The sequence below is a fragment of the Oncorhynchus nerka genome, linkage group LG3 (genome assembly GCF_034236695.1).
Source record: "Oncorhynchus nerka isolate Pitt River linkage group LG3, Oner_Uvic_2.0, whole genome shotgun sequence".
Lineage (NCBI taxonomy): Eukaryota > Metazoa > Chordata > Actinopteri > Salmoniformes > Salmonidae > Oncorhynchus > Oncorhynchus nerka.
Window position 1 is genome coordinate 233,286 of NC_088398.1, and position 24,669 is coordinate 257,954.

General features: G+C 44.6%; 2 protein-coding genes across 2 annotated transcripts in view; one reads left to right on the plus strand and one right to left on the minus strand.

Annotated features, from left to right (window-relative positions):
* Positions 1-3,188: 3,188 nt before the first annotated feature.
* On the plus strand, positions 3,189-22,696 carry LOC115113758 (peroxisomal carnitine O-octanoyltransferase-like). Its single transcript, XM_065006728.1, has 16 exons — positions 3,189-3,589; positions 10,023-10,133; positions 10,232-10,356; positions 12,572-12,753; positions 13,486-13,610; positions 14,905-15,013; positions 15,106-15,199; positions 15,280-15,405; positions 15,481-15,582; positions 15,696-15,779; positions 16,111-16,218; positions 16,437-16,567; positions 17,201-17,324; positions 17,441-17,613; positions 17,733-17,852; positions 20,067-22,696. Exons 1-16 carry the CDS (start codon positions 3,529-3,531, stop codon positions 20,185-20,187), a joined length of 1,896 nt encoding a protein of 631 aa, XP_064862800.1. The 5' UTR covers positions 3,189-3,528; the 3' UTR covers positions 20,188-22,696.
* The window catches only part of LOC115126102 (ATP-dependent translocase ABCB1-like), a 47,038-nt gene continuing 45,039 nt past the window's right edge, over positions 22,671-24,669 (minus strand). Inside the window, exon 28 of the mRNA XM_065006463.1 lies at positions 22,671-24,559. Within this exon, the coding sequence (XP_064862535.1) occupies positions 24,353-24,559 (207 nt within the window). The 3' untranslated portion in view covers positions 22,671-24,352. The remainder of the gene's footprint in view (positions 24,560-24,669) is intronic.

The window sequence follows — 24,669 nt, forward strand, 5'->3', positions numbered from 1 at the left end:
GCTCCACCCCGAGAAGTGCCACTTCATGAGGAGAGAGGTGTCCTTCTTGGGCCACCAAGTGGGGAAGGAGGGGATCAGCACCATGGAGGACAAGGTAGGGGCTGTCAGAGACTGGCCCACCCCCACCGACCAGCGTCAGCTGAAGAGCTTCCTGGGCCTGGCCTCGTACTACAGGAGGTTTGTACGGGGCTTCTCAAGCGTTGCTGCTCCACTGAACCGCCTGCTGCCGAAGGACAAGGCTTTCACTTGGACAGTGGAGTGTGAGGAGGCATTCAACACCCTCAAACGTGCACTGATCGAGGCCCCGTGCTCGCCCCCCTGACCTCACCTTGCCCTTTATCCTGGACACAGACGCGAGCAATGTGGGCATGGGTGGGGTGCTGGCCCAGGTGGGGCCAGAGGGGAGAGAGTGGTGGCGTACTTCAGCAAAACATTTGACAAACATGAGCGCCGCTACTGTGTCACCCGGCGGGAGCTCTTGGCTGTTGTGGCTTCCGTCAAACACTTCAAGTACTACCTGGGTGGTCTGCCCTTTACTGTAAGGACTGACCACTCTGCTCTCCAGTGGCTCATGTCTTTCAGAGAGCCAGAGGGGCAGGTGGCACGCTGGTTGGAGGAGCTTCAGCCGTATGACTTCACGGTGGTGCACAGGGCAGGGGCACGCCACTCCAACGCCGACGCCATGTCCCGTCGGCCCTGTACTGCAGACGGCTGCCGCCACTGTGAACGGAGAGAGGGACGGGAGAGAGAGCTGCGGGCAGAGGAGGGTGTCTGTGCCACAGTGTGTCGGGCGAGCGGGCCTGTCTGCTGTGAGCTGCAGACTGTCGACGTGGCTGAATGGCGGCAGCAGCAGGGACGGGACACAGACCTACAGCCAGTGCTACAGTGGGTAGAGGCGCAGGTGAGGCCACCATGGGAAGAGGTGACAGCGCTCTCACTCGCGACCAAAGGGTTGTGGTCGAAGTTTGAGAGACTGCGGCTGGCTGATGGCGTGCTACAGCGGGCATGGAAGGAGTCAGCTACGGGAGAGGAGAGGTGGCAGGTGGTGGTCCCAAAAGCATTGCGGGAGGCTGTGCTCCAGAGTACTCATGGGGGGTGGGGACTGGACACTTTGGGGTCACAAAAACACTGCGCCGTCTCCGTCAGGGCTTCTACTGGGGGCAGCACAAGAGGGATGTGGAGGACTTTTGTCGCCGCTGTGACAACTGCACAGCGAGAAAGGGCCCCCAGGCCGCTCTCATGCTCAGCTCCAACAGTTCCCAGTGGGGGCTCCCATGGAGAGGGTGGGAGTGGATGTAGTTGGGCCGTTCCCCACCACAGACAGTGGAAACCGCTGGGTGCTCACGGCCATGGACTATTTCACAAAATGGCCCGAGGCCTATGCTCTGCCTGACCAGGAGGCAGAGACCATCGTCGACGCCCTGACAGCGGGGATGTTCAGCAGGTTTGGAGCTGCAGAGTCCATCCACAGCGACCAAGGCAGAAACTTTGAGTCCCGTGTGTTCGCCACCATGTGTGAGAGGCTGGGTATGCACAAGACCCGCACTTCTCCTCTCCATCCTCAAAGTGATGGCCTTGTGGAGCGCTTCAACAAAACGCTTGGACAGCAGCTGGCCATCGTCTCTTCCAAACACCAGCGTGACTGGGACAAGCACCTGCCTATGGTCCTCATGGCATGCCGCTCCGCTGTCCAAGACTCCACCTCCTGCACGCCTGCCCTCCTCATGCTGGGGAGAGATCCGCACCCCTGCGGAGATGGCGTTTGGTCGGCCCCTGGATAGCCCTCATGTTCCTCCGGGGCCGGAGTATGCCCGGAGACTCCAGGACCGCCTGGAGACAGCCCACACCTTCGCCAGAGAGCAGCTGGTGAATGCAGGTGTGAGGCAGAAAAGGAACTATGACGTGCACACCCGGGGAAGGCACTTTGTGGCTGGGGAGCTGGTCTGGGTCTACAGCCCCCTAAGGAAAAAAGGCAGATGCCCCAAGTTGGACAGTCACTGGGTGGGACCCTGCAGTGTCCTGGAGAGGGTAGGGAGGTTGTGTACCGGGTGCAGCTTCCTCCCAGGGGGAGAAAGGTGGCACTGCACCGGGACAGGTTAGCCCCATACAGAGGGGCCTCTTCTCCCCAAACCCCAGGAACCCCCACAATTCCCCTCTCTGGCAATGACATTCTCCAGGCACCCACCCTCAGGTGCCGCAGACAAGGCTCCAGACAGCCCACTCCCCTGTCTCCCCCTTTGTCACCTCGTGGTTCCCCAGAACCACGGACTGTATTACCCGTTCCCGCTTCCTTGTCCCCCATATCTCTGCCTTCATCCCCTGGTTCCCAGAGGGGCACTCTGCGACCATCACGGCCACGCAGGCAAAGGAGACCTCCGGGTCGCTTCAGAGACTTTGTTTGTTCCCTCGGGGACGAGGGACTTTGTGGTGGGGGGGCTGTGTAGCGACCCGCACAGACAGCTGTGTGTTATGTCCTAGGCTAGGAGGTGGTTGTGGTGTTCGCGGGGTCCGACATGTCAATCAACCTGCTATCTGCCAATCACGGGAATGCCTGGAATGTTCTGATGCCGGGCATCCTGGTGGTTGGCGGAGTGGCGTGGAGGGGGGTTGGGCATTGGAAGTTAAGACCAGGTTCAGCCTTTGTTCTCTCTCTCTTACGTCTGGGCTTCACAAGAGAAGGTCACGATTGGCTTGTGGGTTATCTGTCATCTATTTGGCGTGTGCTACGGCCCAAACAGTAGCCTGTGTAAAGTTGGTTCAATAAACCGTCAATTCGCAAACTCAAGCCTCTGTCTGGACAATTGTTCATTTATGATCTAGTCAGGTCATTACATTATTATTTAAAAAATTGTACTAATACACAGTTATGGTACAACCCATTGCGCATTAAATGTGTAACGCAGCCTTAAAATGATGCTGTTTCTGTAATCTGTATGGTGCCTTGATCATCACTGTTCACAGTTTGTGATGTTTCATATACACTGTAATGGCAGGTAATGCACCAGGATCTAATGCTGACAATGCACCATCTAAAAGTGCAACCGTACAAGAATGCATGCACATCTGGCCTCGTGTAAAGATCAAACAACTATTTTAAGAGGAGTGTTTTAGCAGTCTCACAATCGATATCCATGAAGAATGAAAAGCCAAGTCACGTGTAATAATATCACCACTTCTCTCTTCCGGGTGTTGGCAGTCCGCTAACTGGGGTTGACTAGACAGTATAGAGCTTTTGTCAAATTTGACTTTTCGTAGCAGGTTAGGAGAATTTACACAGCATGTTAGGATAATTAACGTAGCACGTTAGGAGAATTAGGTTAATATTTGGAAAAAGGTCAGAGTTAGCTAAAATGCCAAAATAAATACACTTTTGACAAAAGCTGTAGCCTTTCTAGCCATGACCTCTTACTGGGTGAAAGGTGATGAGAAGCGCTGCATACACCACGAGCGGAGCAACAACATAAACTACCGCAAGCGCCTTCCTCTAGTCTAGTCTAGAAAATAGCCGCAACATTATTTTTATTTTGAATGGACGAGCGAAAACAACTTTTCACATATCGGAATTTGCAGAATATCGCAAAATACTACGGTGAGTTTGCTTGTCGTGTTTGTGGGATTAAGCTGCTTCGATCGGACTGAAAACTGAAACGGACCTACATTCGAGCCGTGAAAACAATGCAAGGGGCCAACTATTTTATAGCTAGCTAGTGCACTTGTTTCTGCAGTAAGTAAAACTGACTTGCTAACTAACTATGTTTGATCATATGGTTATGTAGCCAGAATTCATATGGTAATCAATTGCTGAGCAATTGTGCTATAAACGTGCTTATTAATGCGATTGGTACAAGGCTGCGCCGCCTCGCAAAAGATGGAATTTGATCTCGAATAATAAAAGTTGCATCTGGCCTGCGAGTCTAGCTAGCTGGGCAATTTTCATGTTTATTGTGGAATTACTCTGATACTCCGATTTGGTTGTATGGTTTGTTAAACTTTGAAATCAATGGGTTTTGTTTGGCATACATTTTAATGTGAAAAACCTGAGTCTCAGAGTAATTCCGTTACAATGGAATTGCCCAGCTACAAATTCTACAACTATCTTTGTAGATAATGACTGTACTGTAGTAGGGGAGATTGGGGTGCATTGAGCCAAAGGGGTAGGTTGAGCCACCCTTTTTTCTAGGAAACCATAAACAACATTTATAATTTGGCGAAATATGGAAAAGTTGTAAGGAAGTTAACGTAAATGGGAATTTCATCAAGTCATTAATTTTTTGGGAGGTTTCATGATGCTTGTATCTAAAATCAAAGTAAATCATTTTAAAGGTTGTTCTATAAAAATGCAAACTCGGCTCCATAATTAATCGAATCAGATGAACCCTCTGATATTGCCAACTACTTTAATTATTTTTTAAATTGGCAATATTAGCAAACTTAGGCATGACATGCCAACAACAAACACAGACAAGCATTGTAATTTTGAATTCCACAAAGCGAATGTGGAAGAGGAACAAATTATTGTTGTCTATCAACAATGACAAGCCACCGGGTTCTGACAACTTGGATTGAAAATTACTGAGGATAATAGCGGATGATATTGCCACTCCTATTTGTCATATCTTCAATCTAAGCCTACTAGAAAGTGTGTGCCCTTAAGCCTGGAGGGGAAGCAAAAGTCATTCTGCTTCCCAAGAATACGAAAGCCCCCTTTACTGGCTCAAATAGCTGACCAATCAGCCTGTTACCAACCCTTAGTAAACTTTTGGAGATTTTTTTGTTTTCGAATTAGAGGTTGATGCCTCTGGAATGTATACATAGTGTTATGGAGATTGTACTCTTATTAGAGAAACGGTAAGAAAGACAGTTCCTCAGTTTACGGTTCTTTAATGTTGATTGGAGATTAACAATGTTTGCAATTCTGTGCTATGTCACTCAGCTGGTATTATCCAATTAATTGTCCATTTATCCAAACAAGATGTGATCTGGAAATAACAAATATGAATACAATGGCATCAATACTAAGATAATGTACTGTGCTATCGACTGACCCTGGGTTTATAAGCGCGGAAATTGACCCTGCCGCACGAGCATGCTTTTGCAGCACAGTCGATAGCGCGCCTGACCTCGGGCTAGAAGGTCGAGGGTTCGAGACCTGCTCCCTGCTGTTTCATTACAGTACATTCATTTAGCAATAACAAACAAGATATACATCTCTCATCTGTTATACTAAACCAATGATAGAAACGAAAATACAAGTGGCTAGCAACATCAGACTAACCAGCTAACAAAATGTAGCTAAAAATGTTAGATAGCTAGCATAAAAACGAGACCCATAATGCTGTAAAAATTACAAAAATATTCTTTAACTATTGACAACTTCGTCAGTAAAACAAGGGGAAAACATATACATTACTACCAGTTTTGGTTTTCACACACAGTGATTCATAAATTGTCCAGAAAGAAAATAATGTCCAAAACTGAGATTTGTGTTCACAGCAGTAGGTTGCCAGCTGCACTTGGTAATGAACTAAACACTCTGCCAGCTTGTGATAGCTGTGATGTCATCACTGTTCTTAAAGGGACAGGCTTTTTTTTACAGTCTTTGACAAGATACAAGGCTGTTTTGCAGTAAACAAATTGACAACAAACTTTCAGCATGCTTATTGGGAAGCACAGCACTTGCACACATGACTGATGATTGGCTGTGATACATTTATGATCAAAAGTTTGTGGGGACTGTTTTGTTAGACTTTAGTGCGGCTTTTGACGTTATCGATCATAGTCTGCTTCTGGAAAAACGTATGTGTTATGGCTTTACACCCCCTGCTGTAATGTGGATAACCGAACACCGAGGGTGCAGTCCTCTCCAACATAATCCAGGTAGAATCAGGGATTCTCCAGGGTAGCCGTCTAGGCCCCTTACTTTTTTCAATTTTTACCAACGACATGCCAGTGTGTCTATGTATGCGGATGACTGAACACTATGGCAGGTAGCCTAGTGGTTAGAGCGTTGGGCCAGTAAACGGAAGGTTGCTGGATTGAGTCCCCGAGCTGACATGGTAAAAATCTGTCATTCTGCAAAGAAGTTAACTGAGCAAAGCAGTTCCCTGGGCGCTGAAGACATGGACATCTGCGCCTCTCAGATTTAGAGGGGTTAGGTTAAATGTGGAAGACACATTTCAGTTGTGTGCATTCAGTTGTACAACTGACTACGTATCCCCCTTTCCCTTACCATTATACATGTCAGCTACTACAGTGACTGAAATGACTGCAACACTTAACAAAGAGCTGAATGAAGGAATAGGAATAAGTTAATAAATATTTCAAAAACTCAAAATTGTATTTGGGACAAATCATTCACTAAACCCTAAACCTCAACTAAATATTGTAATGAATAATGAGGAAATTGAGGTGAATGAACTGCTTTGAGTAACCTAGGATTGTAAACAGGCATGGCCGATTAATTAGGACCGATTTCAAGTTTTCATAATAATCAGTAATCCACACTTTTGGATGCCGATTATGGCCGATTGCAATCCACGAGGAGACTGCGTGGCGGGCTGACCACCTGTTACGCTAGTACAGCAAGGAGCCAAGGTAAGTTACTAGCTAGCATTAAACTTATCTTATAAAAAACAATCAATCTTAACATAATCACTAATTAACTACACTTGGTTGATGATATTACTAGTTTATCTAGCTTGTCCTGCGTTGCATATAATCGATGCGAGGCCTGTTAATTTATCATTGAATCACAGCCTACTTCAACTTCGACAAACGGGTGATGATTTAACAAAACCGCATTCGCGAAAAAAGCACAATCGTTGCACCAATGTACCTAACCATAAACATCAATGCCTTAATTAAAATCAATACACAAGTATATATTTTTAAACCTGCATATTTAGTTAAAATAAATTAATGTTCGCAGGAAATATTAACTATGGAAATTGTGTCACTTCTCTTGCGTTCAGTGCAAGCAGACTCAGGGTATATGCAGCAGTTTGGGCTGCCTGGCTCAGACCATTTCTTCCTAACTTGTCTCATCACACACCAGCGACTACTGTAGCGAGCCGGGCGCGGTGCACGCTAGCCAGGGTCGCCAGGTGCACGGTGTTTCCGCCGACACATTGGTGCGGCTGGCTTCCAGGTTGGATGCTGTACTGCAGAAGAAAGAAAAAGTGCAAACACATCCCAACCCAACTGCACTGCTTCTTCACACAGCACGCATCCAACCCGGAAGCCAGCTGCACCAATGTGTCGGAGGAAACACTGCACCTGGCGACCTTGGTTAGCGTGCATTGTGCCCGGCCCACCACAGGAGTTGCTGATGCAAGGATATCCCTACCAGCCAAGCCCTCCCTAACCCGGATGACGGACCTCCCGGTCGCTGGTGGTTGCGACAGAGCCTGGGTGCGAACCCAGGGTCTCTGGTGACACCGTTATATTATCCCAGTCTCCTTGTCTGAGTCTGCTCTTGGGTCCGCATAATAGTAAGTGCCTTAATGTTTTGGACTCCAGGAAGAGTAGTTGCTGGGGTCTCTATAAGCTTCAGTATGAGGTCTGAAACCTAGCATGAAAGTGCATCCTTGTAACTGTGTGGGCTAATATTGTAAATGTTTACCTTGGAGTAAATTGAGCCAATGGCAAGTTGAGCAAAATATTTTATTTTATTTTAAATTCAGGCGTAATGCAATGCATTATTGCAAGGGTGACTTGACAAGACAAAATATTTAATGGCCTTTGAACGGGGTATGGTAGTAGATGCCAGGTGCACCGGTTTGAGTGTGTCAAGAACTGCAACACTAGGGCTTCCCGAGTGGCGCAGCGGACTGAGACGTTACTACAGACTCTGGGTCATTCCTGGGCTGTGCCACAACCGGCTGTGGCTGGGAGTCCCATAGGACGGTGTACAATTGGCCCAGCGTCGTCTGGGTTAGGGGAGGGTTTGGCCGGTGGGGCTTTACTTGTCTCATCGCGCTCTAGTGACTCCTTGTGGTGGGCCGAGTGTCTGCGGACCGACAACGGTCGCCAGTTGAACAGTGTTTCCTCCGACACATTGGTTAAGGAGTGATGTTAGGCAGGTGATGTTTTGGAGAACGCATGACTCCACTTTCGCCTCTCCCGAGCCTGTTGGAAAGTTGCAGCTTTGAGACGATATCGAAAAAGAGGGTCAAAGAAAAAAATATACAAAAAAGAACTGCAACGCTGCTGGGTTTTTAACGCTCAACAGTTTCCCGTCTGTATCAAGAGGGGTCCACCACCCAAAGCACATCCAGTCAACTTGACAAAGCATTGGAGTCAACATGGGCCAGCATCTCTGTTGAATGCTTTCGACACCTTGTGGAGTCCATTCCCCAATGAAGTGAGGCTCTTCTGAGGGCAAAGGGGGGTGCAACTCAATATTAAGAAGGTGTTCCTAATGTTTTGTGTACTCAGTGTGTAGAGCAGTGGTATTCAACTCTTATCCTACCAGATCTGGAGCCTACTGGTTTTCTGTTCTACCTGATAATGAATTGCACCCACCTGATGTCCCAGGGCTAAATCAGTCCTTGATCAAATCAAATGTTATTGGTTACATGCAGATGTTAATGCGAGTGTAGCGAATGCTTATAATACTTTTTTAAAATTTGAAATACCGCATAGTTTCCTAAGGACTCGAAGCGAGGCGACCATCTGTCGGCGCCATCTTGCAATGAAAAAAATGCAGTGAACTGGCTTCGAGGTCCAGAGTTGAGTGTGAGGGGTATAGAGAATCAATGTACCATCTAAACCACTGTGAAATATTGTGATTAAAATATATTTTTTAAATATGTGTTTAGAAAATAAAGATAGACATGGTTTTAAAAGGTAGTGGTGTTACTTCATTCAGTACAGAAATGTGAAGGCGCTTCATTTAATTCACCCTGTCCTGCAGCTCAACTTACCCCATGGTATGTGGTGCCAAGAGACCACTTTTTGTGTGACAAGCTATGTTTTCAAAACTGTTTACATTAATTGTGATAAAAAGAATACTATATTTCCCTTGAAAAATGTCTCAACTTACCCCACTCTCCCATAAAGTTAGCATGGTCCAAGATCCACAATTTAAAAAAAATATATCTAAAAGTTAGACGAAAGTGGAGGATTGTTCAGTCCACACTTGGATTCGTAGAGTCTACCAGGCTAGGGGACAGTAAGTCTATGGCTAACCAGGTGTTGTGGTAATGTAGGTGACAACATAGCTAACCAAGTGTTTTGGTGGCGTAGGTGACAACATGGCTAACCAGGTGTTTTGGTGGTGTAGGTGACAACATGGCTAACCAGGTGTTTTGGTGGTGTAGGTGACAACATGGCTAACCAGGTGTTTTGGTGGTGTAGGTGACAGCGTGGCTAACCAGGTGTTTTGGTGGTGTAGGTGACAACATGGCTAACCAGGTGTTTTGGTGGTGTAGGTGACAACATGGCTAACCAGGTGTTTTGGTGGTGTAGGTGACAACATGGCTAACCAGGTGTTTTGGTGGTGTAGGTGACAGCGTGGCTAACCAGGTGTTTTGGTGGTGTAGGTGACTGCATGGCTAACCAGGTTTTGGGTGGTGTAGGTGACAGCATGGCGAACCAGGTTTTTGGGTGCTATAGGGGACAACGTGGCTAACCAGGTGTTTTGGTGGTGTAGGTGACAACATGACTAACCAGGTGTTTTGGTATTGTAGGTGACAACATGACTAACCAGGTGTTTTTGTATTGTAGGTGACAACATGGCTAACCAGGTGTTTTGGTATTGTAGGTGACAACATGGCTAACCGGGTGTTTTGGTATTGTAGGTGACAACATGGCTAATCAGGTGTTTTATTATTGTAGGTGACAACATGGCTAACCCGGTGTTTTGGTATAGTAGGTGGCAACATGGCTAACCGGGTGTTTTCGTATTGTAGGTGACAACATGGCTAATCAGGTGTTTTATTATTGTAGGTGACAACATGGCTAACCAGGTGTTTTAGTATAGTAGGTGGCAACATGGCTAACCAGGTGTTTTGGTGCTGTAGGTGACATGACCAACCAGTTCCCCACTGAGCGGACGTTCCAGTACCAGCATAGCCTGCCTCCTCTCCCTGTACCGTCTCTAGAGGGGAGCCTCGCCAAGTACCTGGATGCAGGTGAGATGCCAGCTGCATGTGAGAAAGAGAATCGCCGTTAGCATGGACCCTGGATGAAAATGTGTCTAGTTACTGAAATGTCTGTGTGTATTTTCCAGTGCGGCCGTTTGCTACAGAGGAGGAGTACCAGGTGACTGCAGCCGTAGTGAAGAGGTTTGGAGAGGGCATCGGCAAAGACCTGCACCAAAAACTACTGCAGAGAGCCAGGACACGTAGGAACTGGGTACACACACTCAACTAGAGGTCGACCGATTATGATTTTTCAACACCGATACTGATTATTGGAGGACCAAAAAAAGCCGATACCGATTAATCGGACGATTTATATATATATATATATATATATATATATATTTGTAATAATGACAATTACAACAATACTGAATGAACACTTTTAATTTAACTGAATATAATACATCAATAAAATCTATTTACTCTCAAATAAATAATGAAACATGTTTAATTTAGTTTAAATAATGCAAAAACAAAGTGTTGGAGAAGAAAGAAAAAGTGCAATATGTGCAATGTAAAAAACGTTTGTAAGTTTTTTGCTCAGAACATGAGTCTTCAATATTCCCAGTTAATTAAGACGTTTTAGTTTGTAGTTATTGTAGGACTATTTCTCTCTATACCATTTGTATTTCATATACCTTTGACTATTGGATGTTCTAATAGGTACTTTAGTATTGCCATCCTAATCTTGAGAGTTGATAGGCTTGAAGTCATAAACAGCGCAATGCTTGAAGCACAGCGAAGAGCTGCTGGTAAACGCAGGAAAGTGCTGTTTGAATGAATGCTTACGAGCCTGCTGCTGCTACCACCGCTCAGTCAGACTACTCTATCAAATCAAATCATCAAATCAAATGTATTTATATAGCCCTTCGTACATCAGCTGATATCTCAAAGTGCTGTACAGAAACCCAGCCTAAACCCCCAAACAGCAAGCAATGCAGGTGTAGAAGCACGGTGGCTAGGAAAAACTCCCTAGAAAGGCCAAAACCTAGGAAGAAACCTAGAGAGGAACCAGGCTATGTGGGGTGGCCAGTCCTCTTCTGGCTGTGCCGGGTGGAGATTATAACAGAACATGGCCAAGATGTTCAAATGTTCATAAATAACCAGCATGGTCAAATAATAATAATCACAGGCAGAACAGTTGAAACTGCAGCAGCAGCACTGCCAGGTGTCATCATGTCAGGTAGTCCTGGGGCATGGTCCTAGGGCTCAGGTCCTCTGAGAGAGAGAAATCATAGACTTAATTATAATATAATAACACACAGAAATACGAGCCTTAGGTCTTTCATATGGTCAATTCCGGAAACTATATCATTTAGAAAACAAAACGTTTATTCTTTCAGTGAAATACGGAACCGTTCCGTATTTTATCTAACGGGTGGCATCCATAAGTCTAAATATTGCTGTTACATTGCACAACCTTCAATACTATTTCATAATCATGTAAAATTCTGGCAAATTAGTTCGCAACGAGCCAGGCAGCCCAAACTGTTGCATGTACCCTGACTCTGCGTGCAATGAACGCAAGAGGTGACACAATTTCACTAGTTTAATATTGCCTGCTAACATGAATTTCTTTTAACTAAATATGCAGGTTTAAAAAAAATATACTTCTATGTATTGATTTTAAGAAAGGCATTGATGTTTTATGGTTAGGTACATTCGTGCAACATATGTGCTTTTTTCACAAATGCGCTTTTGTTAAATCATCCCCCATTTGGCGAAGTTGGCTGTCTTCATTAGGAAGAAATGGTCTTCACACAGTTCTCAACGAGGCAGGCGGCCCAAACTGCTGCATATACCCTGACTCTGTTGCACAGAATGCAAGAGAAGTGACACAATTTCTCTAGTTAAAATAAATTAATGTTAGCAGGCAATATTAACTAAATATGCAGGTTTAAAAATATATACTTGTGTATTGATTTTAAGAAAAGTGTTGATGTTTATGGTTAGGTACACATTGGTGCAACGACAGTGCTTTTTTCACGAATGCGCACCGCATCAATTATATGCAACGCAGGACAAGCTAGATGAACTAGTAATATCATCAACCATATGTAGTTAACTAGTGATTATGTTAAAATAGATTTTTTTTAATAAGGTAAGTTTAATGCTAGCTAGCACCTTACCTTGGCTCCTTGCTGCACTCGCATAACAGGTACTAAGCCTGCCACGCAGTCTCCTCGTGGAGTGCAATGTAATCTGAGTCCAAAAATGCCGATTACCGATTGTTATGAAAACTTGAAATCGGCCATAATTAATCGTCCATTCCGATTAATCAGTCGACCTCTACACTCAACACACTGCACAGTTAGAACCTGTGGGAACTGGTCACACACCATGCTCGACCCTGAGCAACTGTTAAAGGGAATCTTTATGGTGTCTCCCTGCATTGTTTCATCTTTATTCTGTGTGTTTTCCTGCAGTTGGAGGAGTGGTGGTTGGATGCAGCCTATCTGGAATTGCGTTACCCCTCCCAGTTGAATGTGAACTTCGGAGGTCCTGCACCCTACCTAGAGCACTGCTGGCCCCCTACAGAGGGAGTACAGCTACAGAGGACCAGCATAAGCATGTGGCATACTCTACAGTACTGGGACCTGCTTCGCACGTAAGATACTCACACTGAGTGTACAAAACATGTTTTTTTCCATGACATAGACTGACCAGGTGAATCCAGGTGAAAGCTATAATCACTTATTGATGTCACCTGTTAAATCCACTTCAATCAGTTTATATGAAGGGGAGGAGACAGGTTAAAGAAGGATTTTAAACCTTGAGATAATTGAGACATGGATTGTGTATGTATGTGTGTCATTCAGAAGTTGAATGACAGGTTATATAAAATATTGAAGTGCCTTTTGAACTGGGAGTCAACATAGGCCAGCATCCCTGTGGAATGCTTTCGACACCTTGTAGAGTCCATGCTTCAACGAATTGAGGCTGTTCTGAGGTTCAAAAGGGTGTGCAACTCAATATTAGGAAGGTGTTCCTAATGTTTTGTACACTCCGTGTATATGTATTAAGGTTACACACACATCACAACTGCTGCTACCAGACTCTTCCGATTGCTAAATAATGCACAATTTAAACACTTGCCCTCCAATCCCCCCCTTCCCCAAAACACGTGTTTTTATTTAACTATACATTCTTCCTGTATTATAGTTGTTTAAAATATTTATTCTATTCTACTGAGCCAGTTACTTTATGTTTATATTATTATATTTTATTTCTTATTGTTGTTCCGTTGTCGAGAAGGAACCTGCAACTAAGCATTTAGTTGAACAGTGTCCCTAAACACACACGTTCAGTACACACTCTCTGACTGTGCGGTCCCCGACAGGGAGAGGCTGGACCCTCATAAAGCTGCTAATGTGGTGTTGGATATGGACCAGTTCAGAATGCTGTTCTGTACATGTAAAGTTCCTGGAGTCACCAAGGATACCATCATCAACTACTTTAAGACAGGTAGGTGACCCCCCCCCACCACGACATTGCCATGCAATATGATGTTTGTGGTTTGTTTTTGTGTGTAGTACTGTTATTTATTTAGGTGTGTGTGTGTGTGTGTGTTTTCTATGTGTGTTTGGATGTGTGTATTGATTACTTTAAGACATGAAGGTCAATCAATCTGGAAAATTTCAGGAACGTTGAACGTTTCTTCAAGTGCAGTCACAAAAACCATCAAGCGCTATGATGAAACTGGCTCATGAGGACCGCCAAAGGAAATGAAGACCCAGAGTTACCTCTGTTGCAGAGGACAAGTTCATTAGAGTTACCAGCCTCAGAAAATGCAGCCCAAATAAGTGCTTCACAGAGTTCAAGTAACAGACACATCTCAACATCAACTGTTCAGAGGAGACTGTCTGAATCAGGTCTTCATGGTTGAATTGCTGCAAAGAAAGCACTACTAAAGGACACCAATAATAAGAAGAGACTTGCTTGGGCCAAGAAACATGAGCAATGGACATAAAACCGGTGGAAATCTGTCCTTTGATCTGATGAGTCCAGATTTTAGATTTTTGGTTCCAACATTTGTGTCTTTGTGAGATGCAGAGTAGGTGAACAGATGATCTCTGCATGTGGGGTTCCCACCGTGAAGCATGGAGGAGGAGGTGTGATTGTGTGGGGGTGCTTTGCTGGTGGCACTCAGAGATTTATTTAGAATTCAAGGCACACTTAACCAGCATGGCCATGGCTACCACAGCATTCTGCATCGATACGCCATCCCATCTGGTTTGACTATAATTAATTTTTCAAAAGGACAATGACCAAACACGTCAGGACAATGACCTAAAATAAGGGCTATTTGAGTAAGGAGAGTGATGGAGTGCTGCATCAGATGATCTGGCCTCCACAATCACCCGACCTAACCCAATTGAGATGGTTTGGGATCATTTGGACTGCAGAGTGAAGGAAAGCAGCCAACAAGTGCTCAGCATATGTGGGAACTTCTTAAAAACTGTTGGATAAGCATTCCAGGTGAAGCTGGTTGAGAGAATGCCAAGAGTGTGCAAAGCTGCCATCAAGGCAAGGAGTGGCTACTTTGAAGAATCTCAAATATAAAATATAGGTTGATTTGTTTAACACCTTTTTGGTTACTGCATGATTCCACATGTGTTATTTCATAGTTTTAATATCTTAACTATTATTCTACAATGTAGAAAATTGTAAAAAAATAAAGTAAAACCCTGGAATGAGTAGGTGTGTCCAAACTTTTGACTGGTGCTGTATGTATTGATGTTTTTTCTGTGTGTTGTAGAGAGCGAGGGTCCATGCCCCTCCCATGTGGTGGTGATGTGTAAGGGACGTTTCTTCTCGTTTGATGCAGTGTGTGACGGACACATTCTTACCCCTCCAGAGCTGCTCAGGTATTCTGGCCGGTGGATATTTAGATATATTTGTGTGCATCTGCATATATTTGCATGTATTTATGTGCCTTTGTGTGTGTGTGTATGTGTAGGCAGCTGACCCATGTGAAGCAGTGTTGTGAAGGGGAGCCAGCGGGAGATGGTGTCGCCGCTCTCACCTCAGAGGAGAGGACACGCTGGGCTAAGGTGTGTGTGAAGTTGTCTGTATAGTATGGACATCACCATGCCATAAACCTCACTCTCTCTCGCTCTCTCTGTGTCTGTAGGCCAGGGAGTATCTGATAGGTATAGATCCAGCCAATAAGACCATCTTAGAGACCATCCAGAGCAGTCTGTTTGTGGTCTCACTGGACGATGCTAAACCCTACGCTACTGCAGAGAACTACACACCAGTACGTACACACACACCACAGGCATCCATACCATCCTTAGTATGGTATAATCTGACCTTTGGCCTTTGCCCCCAGGTGACCCTGGAAGCGCTGACAGGAGACCCCACCATCCGCTGGGGAGACAAGTCCTACAACTCCCTCTCCTTCGCCGACGGAACCTTCGGATCCAATTGTGACGTGTGTTACTGTTTTGTAGAGAGAGAGATGATTGCTCCTCTGTTAGCAGTAGTGTAATGATGTTTTGTTGTGAGTCTGCTCCTATATATGGTAATTGCTGGTGTGTGTTGCAGCATGCCCCCTACGATGCCATGGTGCTGGTAACTCAGGGTTACTATGTGGATCAGCAGCTCAAAGCTACAGACGGCAGGTGGAAGGTAAATACTGTTTCTATTGAACTTATTTTCAGTGACTGTATATCTTGTTTGCCCTTAATTCGAAGTGCCTTACTGGCCTGCTCAACCGGACGCATAAGTATTGCTGAGTGTGAGACACTCCTGTTAATTTCAGTGAAACCTGGGCGTAAGCATGCCGGCTCAGCATAAAACTACACTCTGGTTCTATTTAGAAGATTTTACGTCGTAGCTCACACCTGAGAACAACAGGATAAGGTGGCTCTCTATTATGCTGCCATGTATCAGGTAATAAACAGGTTCATTTCACTGTGAGTAAGCAACAGTATACTTGTTGATGTGTGTGTCTATGTAGGGCTCTGAGACGGTGCGGCCTATGCCTCTTCCTGAAGAGTTGGTCTTCACTGTGGATGACAGAGTCAGGAGTGACGTTGCACATGCCAAGCAACAGTACTTTGAGACTGTGAGCACACACACGTGCACACACACACACACACACACACACACACACACACACACATTCATGACTCTGTGCATCTCCCTGGTTGTCAGATTGGACCATCGCAGGTGTTGTGTTCATCACAAACACACCCTCACAGGCCCTTACTCTCCCCACCACACACACACAACTCTAATCTGTGTGATATCTGGTTTGACAGACACCTGCGTGTGTGTCTCCAGACTCAGGACTTGCAGGTGGTGTGTTATGCGTTCACCTCGTTTGGGAAAGCAGCCATCAAACAGAGGAAGCTCCACCCAGACACCTTCATACAACTGGCCCTTCAACTGGCTTATTACAGACAGCATGGGAGGTAATACCATCCATCCAGTCAGGGCCGGTTCTAGCCTTTTGGGGGCCCTAAGCAAGATTTCGTTGGGGCCTAAGCTAGGCCATAGGGTGGAGAGACATTATTTTCAGTTTTAAAGCTAATTTCTTGTAATTCTACACATTTTGCCGTGACTTAATGATGATAGAGTGAGTGACTAACAAAATCAATAGGGGCCCCCTGGAGGTCAGGGCCCTTAGACACCCTGGTAGGGGTTCAGCCATGATTACAAGTTTAGATAGCTGGCTAGACTAACTTACCAATTTAAGAAATGTTAGAAGACATGGTGAATTGATTGACTGCCAGAGCATAACAAGAGAGAAATTACTGGTGTAGAACCACATTTCGACCTTGTAACTGGTGTATTCTACTATTCTAACTCTCAAATAATAATAATTTGGGGTGAGGTTGAGGGCGGCCTGGGGCCCTAAGCAACGGCTTATATTGTCTTATGCTTGGAGCCGGCCCTGCATCCACTATCCATCCAATTAATCCATCTATCCACCCAACATTCATCCATCCACCCACCCGCCCATCCATCTATCCATCAACTTCATCCATCCTTCCTCCCCAATATTTTCTCCATAACTGATGATTGATGATAATCCACCCTCCCAGGTTAGGTAGTTGCTATGAGACAGCGATGACCAGAAGGTTCTACCACGGCAGGACTGAGACCATGAGGCCCTGTACCCTGGAGGCACAGAACTGGTGCCATACCATGCTCCTCCCTGCAGCCAGCGTAAGTGTGAGAGTGTGTGTGTCCAGTAAACGATTAGTTCTTCATATATTGTCATGCCATACATGTAAATCTGGGGACCAGGATACTTACACTCTGACTTTCTGTATGTCTCCCAGGCTGAGGCTAAGAGGAAAGCCCTGCTGCTGGCCTTCAACAAGCATAACAAACTGATGGCTGAGGCACAGAATGGAAAAGGTTTTGACAGGCATCTCCTGGGCCTTTACCTGATCGCCAAGGAGGAGGGACTTCCTATGCCAGACCTTTTCACTGATCCACTGTATTCCAAGAGGTGTGTGTGTGTGTGTGTGTGTGTGTGTGTGTGTGTGTGTGTGTGTGTGTGTGTGTGTGTGTGTGTGTGTGTGTGTGTGTGTTTATGGTGTGTGTAATTTGTGTGTGTTCTCTCTCCAGTGGCGGGGGCGGTAACTTTACCCTGTCCACCAGTCTGGCTGGCTACACCACAGTCCTGGGAGCGGTTGCTCCCATGGTGCACCATGGCTACGGGTTCTTCTACCGCATCGGAGACGACAGGTGGGCTAACACACCCATGCAACATCATCCACAGCTTGACCAGTAAACACACACACACATCCACACACACTGACCCCACGCAACATCATCTACAGTTTGACCAGTAAACACACACTCACATCCACACACACTGACCCCATGCAACATCATCCACAGCTTGACCAGTAAACACACACACACATCCACACACACTGACCCCACGCAACATCATCTACAGTTTGACCAGTAAACACTCACACACACACAAATCAGATCAAATGTATTCATAAAGCCCTTCTTACATCAGCTGATATATCAAAGTGCTGGACAGAATCCCAGCATAAAACCCCAAACAGCAAGCAATGCAGGTGTAGAAGCATGGTGGCTAGGAAAAACTCCCTAGAAAGGCCAAAACCTAGAGAGGAACCAGGCTATGAGGGGTGGCCAGTCCTCTTCTGGCTGTGCCGGGTGGAGATTATAACAGAACATGGCCAAGATGTTCAAATGTTCATAAATGACCGGCATGGTCAAATAATAGTAGTCACAGTGAACAGTTCAGGGTTCCATAGCCGCAAGCAGAACAGTTGAAACTGGAGCAGCAGCACGGCCAGGTAGACTGGGGACAACAAGGAGTCATCATGCCAGGTAGTCCTGAGGCATGGTCCTAGGGCTCAGGTCCTCCGAGAGAGAGAGAGAAAGAAAGAAAGAGAGAAAGAGAGAATTAGAGAGAGCATACTTAAATTCACACAGGACACCGGATAAGACAGGAGAAATACTCCAGATATAACAGACTGACCCTGGCCCCCGACACATAAACTACTGCAGCATAAATACTGGAGGCTGAGACAGGAGGGGTCAGGAGACACTGTGTCCCCATCCGATGATACCCCCGGACAGGGCCAAACAGACAGGATATAACCCCACCCACTTTGCCAAAGCACAGTCCCCACACCACTAGAGGGATATCTTTGAGTCAGGAGTCTGCCAGAGAGCCATGAGCTGATCAAGCACGCTCATGTGAGAGTTAGCTGCATTCCATTAGCTGCGTTCCATTGTTCCTCCAGCTGTTTGAAATTCTAGGGACAATTAGGAGGCCTGCGTCTTGTGAACGTAGCGTACGTGTAGGTATGTACGGCAGGACCAAATCGGAAAGATAGGTAGGAGCAAGCCCATGTAATGCTTTGTAGGTTAGCAGTAAAACCTTGAAATCAGCCCTTGCCTTAACAGGAAGCCAGTGTAGGGAGGCTAGCACTGGAGTAATATGATCACATTTTTTGGTTCTAGTCAGGATTCTAGCAGCCGTATTTAGCACTAACTGAAGTTTATTTAGTGCTTAATCCGCGTAGCCGGAAAGTAGATCATTGCAGTAGTCTAACCTAGAAGTAACAAAAGAATGGATACATTTTTCTGCATCATTTTTGGACAGAAAATGTCTGATTTTTGCAATGTTACATAAATGTAAAAAAGCTGTCCTTGAAACAGTCTTGATATGTTCGTCAAAAGAGAGATCAGGGTCCAGAGTAACGCCGAGGTTGTTCACAGTTTTATTTGAGACGACTGTACAACCATTAAGATGAATTGTCAGATTCAACAGAAGATCTCTTTGTTTCTTGGGACCTAGAACAAGCATCTCTGCTTTGTCTGAGTTTAAAAGTAGAACGTTTGCAGCCATCTACTTCCTTATGTCAGTAAACACACGCACACACTGATTCCAAGCAACATCATCCACAGTTTGACCAGTAAACACACACACACACACACACACTGACTCCAAGCAACATCATCCACAGTTTGACCAGTAAACACACACACACACACACTAATCCCATGCAACATCATCCACAGCTTGACCAGTAAACACACACTCACACTGACCCCTCACAACATCATCCACAGTTCGACCAGTAAAAAAAAAAAAACACACACACACACACACACACACACACACACACACACACACACACACACACACACACACACACACACACACACACCACAAAACACCATCCACAGTTTGACCAGTAAACACACACACACACATTCTGGGTCAGATAACAGTTACTATTCCAGCTGTTTTCCGTGTCATCTAGTTAGTGCGGTCAAGGTGAGGTCAAAGGTGAAGTTTAATAGTAGTAGTTAGAAAGTGCAGCTGTGTTGTTCCGTCCTCTCTATGATGGACAGATTTTTTTAAACCTTTACAAGTGTCCAGTATCTGACTTGTACTTCCTGTTTCAGGATCGTGGCTTCCTGTACGGCGTGGAAGTCCAGTCCAGAGACAGATGCAGAGGCACTGTTCCAGAACCTGGTTACCTCCCTACATGAGATGTTACATCTCGCTACCACAGCTCAGCTCTAACACACACACACACACACAGAGTTTGTAGATGGTAGTCAATAATAGTTTAGTTCTGCACAGATCAATGCAAAGGCACATTTATTGTTTTCTACATTTAAAAAAAAAATGTGTTATTTGTTTAAATGCAGCTCAACAAATGAGTTTATTTTGCTCTTAGTGAATCATTCTCTGTGATTTTATGTAGCAGCTAGATCGGGGATTCCCTGTTTTCAAAATGTATAGATTGAATTTCCACGATTCTGTTTAGATTTCGTCTGTTTTTATGTTGTGAGAAACATTTAGTGTTAACCCATGCCATGCACTGTACACCGCTAAGCTAACATACACATCCTAACTCGTAACATTTAGTGTTAACCCATGCCATGCGCTGTACACCGCTAAGCTAACATACACATCCTAACTCGTAACATTTAGTGTTAACCCATGCCATGCGCTGTACACCGCTAAGCTAACATACACATCCTAACTCGTAACATTTAGTGTTAACCCATGCCATGCGCTGTACACCGCTAAGCTAACATACACATCCTAACTCGTAACATTTAGTGTTAACCCATGCCATGCGCTGTACACCGCTAAGCTAACATACACATCCTAACTCGTAACATTTAGTGTTAACCCATGCCATGCGCTGTACACCGCTAAGCTAACATACACATCCTAACTCGTAACATTTAGTGTTAACCCATGCCATGCGCTGTACACCGCTAAGCTAACATACACATCCTAACTCGTAACATTTAGTGTTAACCCATGCCATGCGCTGTACACCGCTAAGCTAACATACACATCCTAACTCGTAACATTTAGTGTTAACCCATGCCATGCGCTGTACACCGCTAAGCTAACATACACATCCTAACTCGTAACATTTAGTGTTAACCCATGCCATGCGCTGTACACCGCTAAGCTAACATACACATCCTAACTCGTAACATTTAGTGTTAACCCATGCCATGCGCTGTACACCGCTAAGCTAACATACACATCCTAACTCGTAACATTTAGTGTTAACCCATGCCATGCGCTGTACACCGCTAAGCTAACATACACATCCTAACTCGTAACATTTAGTGTTAACCCATGCCATGCGCTGTACACCGCTAAGCTAACATACACATCCTAACTCGTAACATTTAGTGTTAACCCATGCCATGCGCTGTACACCGCTAAGCTAACATACACATCCTAACTCGTAACATTTAGTGTTAACCCATGCCATGCACTGTACACCGCTAAGCTAACATACACATCCTAACTCGTAACATTTAGTGTTAACCCATGCCATGCACTGTACACCGCTAAGCTAACATACACATCCTAACTCGTAACATTTAGTGTTAACCCATGCCATGCACTGTACACCGCTAAGCTAACATACACATCCTAACTCGTAACATTTAGTGTTAACCCATGCCATGCGCTGTACACCGCTAAGCTAACATACACATCCTAACTCGTAACATTTAGTGTTAACCCATGCCATGCGCTGTACACCGCTAAGCTAACATACACATCCTAACTCGCCGTCACCATACACTTCCACTCTGCAGTGACCAGCGTAGCATCGAGTCACCTGTCCCTGGTCATTAGTGATTCATGAATAGTATTATTTTTCTACATTGATTGGCTTTTCCAGAAGAGTGACTGAGGCATAGATGTTCTTGGTTGGTTGAAATGACTCTTTTAGAACGTAACTGTTGTCGTAGCTGTGAAATTGAGAAACAGAGAGAAACGGGTCATGTTGTCTTTGACTACCGTCTCACCTCAGGCCTCATGGGTATTATATAAGGGCCCTACTCAATCAAAACTGGTTTCCAGTTTCCAGGGCAAGAAAAATGTTTTTATGTTTTGCACATCAGTAGAGGATTATGCATTTGGCTGGATATGATCAATGAAACGGTGTTTGGGTGAGACGGAAGGAAACCCAAGTAAATGATGTGCCTTTTTGCTGTGTCCTTATTTTAGTCTGTCCCCAGAGATCTGGTAGGTGGTTTTGATTGAATAGCTCCCTAATTAACCGGACATTTTAGACTTTAAGCTGCTGAATAGCTCTACCACTCCTATGCCAGATCCATAGGCTGCCGCCCTATGCAATATGCCATTTTATGTAGTAGATGTCTGTAATAATGAACATTCCTGTCACAATATACCCATGATACATCAGTTTTGATGCTCTCCAACACAGCCATTGTGTTCATACCTTTCAGACAGTCTTGAGATTTTCAGCATGTTTTTTTGTTGTAAATGAGAGAAAAGTGATAAAAGATGAACACTGCATTTGATTCAATCAACAGAATGAAAAGAAGCTGTTTTAATGCCTAAAGTAGTGAAAATGATGTAACCCACTTTACAGTAGGAAAATTATAGTTTTGACTTGGCTGACAATGTAAACTTGGAAAATGTTTTATTGAATATGAAAGTTGTTTAGTGTGATTGAACTGACAAATCAAAGTGATTGAATCATGTCATGAGCCCAAATATTCAAATAAAACATCTTTATTAATGATACCTGTTTACATAAGGAAAAAAGTAATGCATACATACAGTACATACCCAAGCAGAGTCAGTTAATTCAGTGCAATGTAGAAACAGGAAGTGGTTTGTATCAATATACTGTTAGTGCTTGAGCCCCAACCCTCAGGTGTGTGTGTGTGTGTGTGTGTATCACTCAACATATTACCTACAATTAAGGTAAACAAAACATTCAGGAACTCTTTGGTCCTTTTAAATACCTCAGGCACTTCCAGTAGCATGAGCATAGCACAGAGACAGTTTGGAAGGCCACATCATGATCATTTCAAAAAGAATTCCTCTCAACATTAAAGGTCCAATGCAGCTGTTTATATCTCAATATCAAATCACTTCTGGGTAACAATTATGTTCCTTACTGTGATTGTTTTCAATTAAAAGGTTAATAAAAAAATACTTCTTAGCGAAGAGCAATTTCTCAAGCAATAATTTTGCTAGGTCTGTCGGAGTGGGGAAAACTGAAAACGAGCTGTTATTGAGAGTTTGGAACTCTTTCCTATTGGTCTATTAACCAATGTATGCCTGGTGCCCAAAACTCCATCCCACCAAAGCAGGCAGAAATTTCAGGCGGGCTTTTCAAACAGCTCCTTACACTAAAAGGGCATTATCATAATTTTCACAATTTTAGAATCACCTTTATTATCTCATAGTGTGGAAATATGTAAGTTGGTATACAGATGACATACAGTGGATGTACAATTTTACAGTATCAGTTTGAATATATCTAAATGCAGAGCGATGAACAGAGTGCAAATGCAGTGTAGTGCAGTTATTTTGTGTACAGTGTTATTCCAACCTGATAGTGTGGAAATATATAAAGCACAGGGAAATCTAGTTTTTGACTGCACTGGGCCTTTAAAGGAAAACTCCACCCAAAAATTATATTTTGTTATTTGTTTCATTAGTCCATTGTGGATATGGTCCCAAATGTTTTGCTTGTCAGCACTCAAGTTTTCAAGATATGTAACTTTCAAAATACAGAAATCATCCCTGTATGATGCATTTTGATTCCTATGATATGATGCAAAATGCATCATTTTATTTATCTAGGCAAGTCAGTTAAGAACAAATCCTTTACAATGACGGCCTAGGAACAGTGGGTTAACTGCCTTGTTCAGGGGCAGAATGACATATGTTTACCTTGTCTGCTCTGGGATTCAATCTAGCAACCTTTCGGTTACTAGTCCAATGCTCTAACCACTAGGCTACCTGCTGCCCTATATGGGGAGGATTTCTGTATATTGAAAGATACATAACCTGGACTAATGAAATAAATACCAAAATATAGTTTTTGGGTAGAGTTTTACTTTAAGCCCAAAACAATTGAACAAATCAATGTAATAATCTGAATGTTGAGGATACACACTGCTTCAGCGTCTCATTGGCTTAGTTCTGTGCAGTTTACAGTAATGCGCAGATGTGTGTGTATATGTGTGTGTTCCATGTATTCATTTGGCACACAAGCACTCTATGGTACAGATGTGATACTTTTTGAATAAATAACTGAAGTACAGCACCACCACCTCTTCCTTTTATATACAAAATACCCCCTGCACCCTCAACCCCTCCCTGCACACTCAGCCCCTCCCAGCAACCCCCTGCACTATCAGCCTCTCCCTCCCCCCATCCTCCCTCATTTTCTGCCATGGCCCAGCTGTGTGGTGACCAGTGAGTAGTATACTCCTCTCTGGGACAGTAGTTGTTGATGAGTGCCCTGCTCCACCACCACTCCCTTCTGGAAGACAGCGATCAGGTCAGCGTTCTGAATGGTGGAAAGGCGGTGGGCCACCACGATACACGTCCTGCCCTGTCGAGCCACATCTAGGGCCTCCTGCACCACCTGGGGAGGGAGGGAGAACAGAGACAAATACATCCAGTAGCTAAAACGTCTGTATCATGAATCCACAGAGATATACAGTTGAAGTAGGAAGTTTGCATACACTTAGGTTG